Source organism: Pleuronectes platessa, chromosome 9 (genome assembly GCF_947347685.1).
Source record: "Pleuronectes platessa chromosome 9, fPlePla1.1, whole genome shotgun sequence".
Classification (NCBI taxonomy): Eukaryota; Metazoa; Chordata; class Actinopteri; order Pleuronectiformes; family Pleuronectidae; genus Pleuronectes; species Pleuronectes platessa.
The window spans coordinates 17382037-17388036 of record NC_070634.1 but is presented as its reverse complement, the minus strand read 5'-3'; the positions used below and the strand labels follow the sequence as shown (position 1 = coordinate 17388036).

The 6000-nt window shown below is 38.7% G+C and overlaps 1 protein-coding gene across 2 annotated transcripts in view; it reads right to left on the bottom strand.

The window, feature by feature from the left end:
- Window positions 1-5317: 5317 nt before the first annotated feature.
- negr1 (neuronal growth regulator 1) overlaps window positions 5318-6000 on the bottom strand; it is a 133846-nt gene continuing 133163 nt past the window's right edge. Inside the window, exon 8 of one of the 2 annotated variants that reach the window (XM_053431189.1) lies at window positions 5318-5677. In XM_053431189.1, coding sequence (XP_053287164.1) covers window positions 5580-5677 — 98 coding nt within the window. In that variant the 3' untranslated portion in view covers window positions 5318-5579. The remainder of the gene's footprint in view (window positions 5678-6000) is intronic. The other variant, XM_053431190.1, reaches the window with a different exon arrangement.

Below are 6000 nucleotides of genomic sequence, written 5' to 3'. Positions count from 1 at the left end.
TGAGACAGGCCTTTGAAACGGCCATTTAAAAAAATCCAGGGTGGGGATTGTGAGGCTGCAGTAATTCACAGTAGAGCTACGCTCCATGAATATTCAGAATCTTCTTATCTTAAATTTAAAAGTCGACAGGGATTTTTTTTTTCTGCTTCGGTGTCAGCAGGAAGTGCGAGGTGAGGCAGTGATCTCTGCAGGTGCTGTGTGGCCTCTTTCCAGCTTGTACATCAACATTAGCTTTTATGAGGTCGGTCACACACACGCACACACACACACACACACACACACACACACACACACACACACACACACACACACAGACACAGCCGTCAATGTTTTAGTCAAGATTGTATCGAGGCCAAAGGATACTCAAAAGCCCCATGCTGCTGGGGTAAAGTGTATAATCTACCCCAGATGCATCATGGGACGGAAAGAGCAGTGGTTTGTAAGTATCTCCAGATCAAGTGAAGTGAGCGACACACTCCAGTCAATGATGACGATGCAGAGCAAACGGTGATTAATCCTATGTGCCGTGGCATCTGGCCATCTGTGCTGCGGGGGATTTACAGTGTTTGAGGGCAGAGGGGAGGGGATCAAATATTCATGATACGGCACAATTAAGACGACTCAATAACTCAAGCTAGACTGTACAAACACACCAGTATGTCGGTCACGTCCCACAACCTGCAGGGTAATCCCAGCAGTGTTTAGACGGGAGGTGAACGAGCACGGTGGTTCTTCTCAGGGAGGCTGTGCAGCTGCTGACTCAGACATGAGAGAAATATATGGGAAGTGATACTGCAAATTATTTTAGACGTGAATGCTTTGATGATTACAGTTTTAATTTAGGTTTTAACTGAACCTTGATACATATTTTTATCAGGTTGATTTTACCTTCTAAGAACTTAATAATTCGTTTTTCATAAGGAAATACAGATCAATTCACTAAAGGTAAATTGCATTTCTTTATTTTACTTTTCTGACTCCTGCACCATTAAATATTTTGGCTTCAGATCAAATGATCAGTTGAGAATTCCATCATTTTACAGGATGTTGCCTTTAAGATTTGATTATTAATACATGAAATACCTCTGGATTTCTACTCAGAATTGACGACTGCATGTGTTGTTAAATGCAGAATAATAATAACACAACTGGAATTAAAACCTTCCACAAACATTAAACAATCGAACAATCGAACAATTCGTTTTGAAAAAAAAGAGAGAAACCTTACTGAGCACAACAGAGTTCCATATCCCTGTTGCTCTTATTATTGACGTCATTACTACAATATAATTCTGAGTATCACTATAATTAGTGTCGTCATAACATCCGGTCTGACTGAGCTTAAATACAATTTACACATCAGCTCTCTATTCTCTCTCCTCTCTGAACGCCCACCCTGAGGTGTTGGGTTAATTCTCTACAATATTACAAGGTCATGAGCTTAATACTAATACTTCTAAATAAATAGGTACTTACCATTAGCTTCTGGGACCTCGGCCATTTCTGATGACGTCGATCACGCCACACTTGGTGAAGTTTAGATTCCTCTCATGAGAAAACAGTGGAGACTCCACTTGAAGGCAGCAATCATCCTTCAGTCCTTTCTCAACGTAACCGATTGTGACTTTTATAACGTTAGCTGAAGTTAACATTTGTAATGCTAGCTTATTTTTCTATTAGCATGTTATTGCTGCTATTTTATCACCTGCTAATGTTAAAATTACGCTAATACTGCGGTTATTATTTTTATGGTAGCTGTTGAAACGTTGGCTAACAATAGCTATTATAACCCTAGCTAACATTACGATTAACATAATCGTACTATTGTAACTATTAGCTAATGTTCCAATGATCCTTATTTATGTGATTAATACATGAATGTGTGATTTGCAGGACTTTTATATAACATATGCTGGATTTAGTTGATTGCAAACAGTATTAGTGTTTTAGCTGTTATTCCGCAAATGTTACAAATGCACAGATAAGCTGCGGCTCAGGCCGGATGGACCAAAGATCCCCCGCTCAAGGAGATTAAGATTGTTTTTAAAGCTACAACTGAAGGATTCAGAATATTATTTACCGTCCTTTAGCTTCAGCTGATTGTAAATAGTAAACAGATACAGATGATATTGTAAAAATTTGTGACTCAAGATAAATTGATTCATATAACAAAGGGAATGCTACAGTTCAAACAAATCACAGAAATCACAGCTCTTAATTTTGAAAGATTGTGTTGTGTGGGATTACAATATTCATGCATTATGTACTTAACGGTGTAACTGAGGGATTCTGCATGGAGCTGGATCTTGATGTGAACAGCCAGATATCATAAGAATGTTTGTTGACCAACAGATAATCTAAATAGTAGAGATGATGTTACTTAGAGACACCAGCTCATATGATACTTATATTACACAGCAGCAAATAGTCTAAATCTAAAAATGAGAAACCTGTTGGGGGCATTTTTTTGACTTGGAAGTCTCGGGGCTCAAACCGTCCTGCAGTGATGATGACAAACTCCTTTGAAAGTTTATTAACTCGGATGTGAGTTTATATTGTAACATGAAGACTTTTATTACAAATAACAGTGATTCGATAAAAGGGACTCGTTAAAACCATTATTCAAAATAATCAACATCCAATACATTTCATATGGAATACTAGCATGGTCTTCACCGCTTATACAAGCAACCAATATAACTCCAGACTGTCACCAATGTGCCACAATAATCATCATCGACTCTGAATAGTAGTTTTAGTTAATCACCAAAGTTGTTTCAAATAAATCACAAAGGAACATGGCCTGGTGATCTGTAAGAGGTATGTATTTGAGACCAGAACCTCAAAGAAAAAAGCCTTTTGGAAAAAAAACTGGTTCCATTCAAAAGGAAATCTATGAATATCTGTAAAATGGCCACCTCAAAAAACACAGGTTAACTTTGACATGCAGCACAATCATACTCTCTGCACATCGTCAAACACGCGAGTGTGTGAAAACTATGACTACACACTGGCTCTAAAGATCAAAAGGTATCCTATTTTTCTCCAAATATACACACATTGATTCTGTTCTATAATACTGTTATATTGTTCACACCCTCTCTCTTTCAAAAAGTAGGTAATTTGATTGCAAACATTGTTCTTTTTAATGTACTCCGACAAAAAAATCAACAGCAGTTATGGCATCTAAATGAACCAGACGACATTATAAACTATGCCATACTGAGCCTCATTCAAATAAATGTCACATATTCAGTTTTACATGTTTCAAATGTGTCTTTTATACATTGATTTCATAAAGGAAGAGAATAAATATATTTCTGACCCATTTTCATTATACCTTAACATTTAAACAAGATCATATGGTGCAGTATTTTATAAGTTTTTAAAACAAGCGGATAACAATTTCAGTACAAACAATGAAAGAAAACAAAAATGTTTAGCAGACCTCAAAACAAAGCACCACAAAACATAAAAGTAGTAACAGTGTTTGTGCTTTAAGTCTTTTCACTGCGATGGCTATTTCTCTATAGGTTTGCAGTTACATACTGTTAGTCCCTTGATCGGGGGGGCAAAATACAACACAATCCAAACAAGACTTGCAAATTTGTTAACCTGTTGGACAAATACTGCATTTTTATTAGATGCAACTGGCTTATTAAAAATACCTGCGAGAGCCATAGGTTGAGAGATTAGTGTCAGTGGATATAATACCTAATTTGAATGGCAAATGAACATTCAATCATCAGGGGTGTATCAAACAAGCAAGTTATATTTCATCGAGCGCATCAGGAGGTGTCCGTCTGACCGAGGTTAATTTCATGTCTATGGTTCTATTAAGGCATTACAGTACAGTGTCTCTTCACACCGTGGATTGAAGATACTTGAAGATGACCACTGACGGTGTCGTCAGAAAGTTAACCCTCTCAATAACACTGCTTTTTAGATTCGATTTGACACGGGTGAACACATAGCCACAGCTTCTTCTATTAAACGACCTCATGGTTTAATTTATTCGGAGCTCCTGTGGACGCTCACTGGCTCTGCGGACCGCTCGTCTGTTGGCGTTGAAGTCATTTGGAGCAGGTGTTAGCACCTTAGGCCCTGTTAGTAGTGATGAGCATGTTCATGATCTTCATTCATGTCCTGCTGCCCATAATTAACACGAGAAGGACTTGGAGAGACGTCAGAGTGGGTTTCACTTTTGTGTAGATCACGTTTTTAATTACATATCTTACTTCACTTGGAATGCGGGTTTTGGCTCTCTGGAGTTCAGTTATTTGTTGAATGATAAAATGAAGGATATATATTCACCGTACCACAGATTGTAATATATTTAAGTAGTGAATTATCTGCAAAGTATGAGAGAGGAATAAAATACTGTGCGGCAGAATGCTACTTTCAGTTATCTAAGTATCATGCCAAAAGTTGAAGCCAAAAACCTAAAGCGACGCACAATGTGTAACTGTGGGTTTTCAGCTGGAGGATGACCAGTAGGCACGCAGCGGACTGATGCCTACCGGAGGTGGCTCGTTTCAGAGAACTACGTCTTTGAGAAAATAAAAAGGTTGAATTCGGTGAACTCAGGCTCTACTTTTTCTTCTCAACTGCAACGGTTAGTTCTGACAATCACAAATGTGGACTCACTGGAACATAAGTATGGAGAATATACTGCAGTATTTATATTTTCAAGAATAAATGTAAACATAGGGCAGCGATGTTCCTCCCTTTACACTGTACAAAGTCGTGAAACCGTGTTTCCGTTCTTGGTCGAATGAGAAGAAGCTGGTCCCACTTTAAAACAAAAGCCTACACTATATTAAAATATAAAGATACAATACAGGATACTTTGCTACTTGAACAGCTGCCTGATCGATCGTTAGGCAGGCATAGTAACTGAAGGACCCATTTCAGAATACAACAAAGCACACCTTCAACACTGTTCATCCATCTATTGAGTAATCATGACAATACAGGTCCTGACAAAGCGCTGCCTTTTTTCTTTTTTTTCTTTCGTTTTTTTTCTGTATTTTTAAGCACACTCCATAATCTGAATTTTTATTGTGAGGAATCGAAATGTCTTTCCTTTATTCAACAACCCATAATACATTCAATACAACATTGGTATGGTAATTCTGCGTACTGGCACAATTGCTTCTTTTTAGCCGTGTACAAAACACGGAAATGTCAATTTTTGCACCATCGCCTCCAAGAGAAAGAGGCATGAAAGTATCTCATTTGGGAGGTTTGGGGGATTTTTTGATATGATTGGAGGTGGAGGGGGGCATGGTGGGGGGGGGGGGGGGGGGGGGGGTGAGCACTGATTCACAAGGTGGTCCATCAATCAGAAAAGAAAATATGAAAAAAGGAGAGAAAATGATAATAATAATAATAATAAAAAAAACATCAAAGTATTTACACAACAGAAATTTCACCCCCAATAAAACCCCCACACAAAGAAATGCTGATTATTTCCCCCTCACTGCTTTTCAAGAAACTGTACCAGATTGAATTCCAGCCATCAGCAATGTCAGATAGGATTGATAAAGGCTCTGGACAGTCATTGTGTTGGCGCTGGCCTAGTACACGCTGATGAAGGAGGAGAGCGCCAGGACCAGGTATCGGCAGGCCAGCAGGATGTGTGCACTTCCTGTCCCGTAGGGTGCGGTGTTGGGCGCTGTGGGCAGGAAACAAAAGAAGCTCTGATTAGGTGTGATTGCATTTTCACTGCGACACGTTGGTAAACCTGCATGGGGCTTCTGAGTGAGACGGTGAAAACTGCAATTACTGCACAACTGTGGCTGATTTGAGCCGCTCCCACAGCTGTAGCACTTTTGACACTTGATACTTCACAACACTGTACTGTATAATCTAAACTGAGGCGGAAAAAATACTCACGTAACATTACAATCAAGTCAGAGTCCTGCATTTAAAATCCTACATGTACAAATATTAAACAAAATAAAAAGTGGCTGTATCAATATATATAAATGCAAGTAC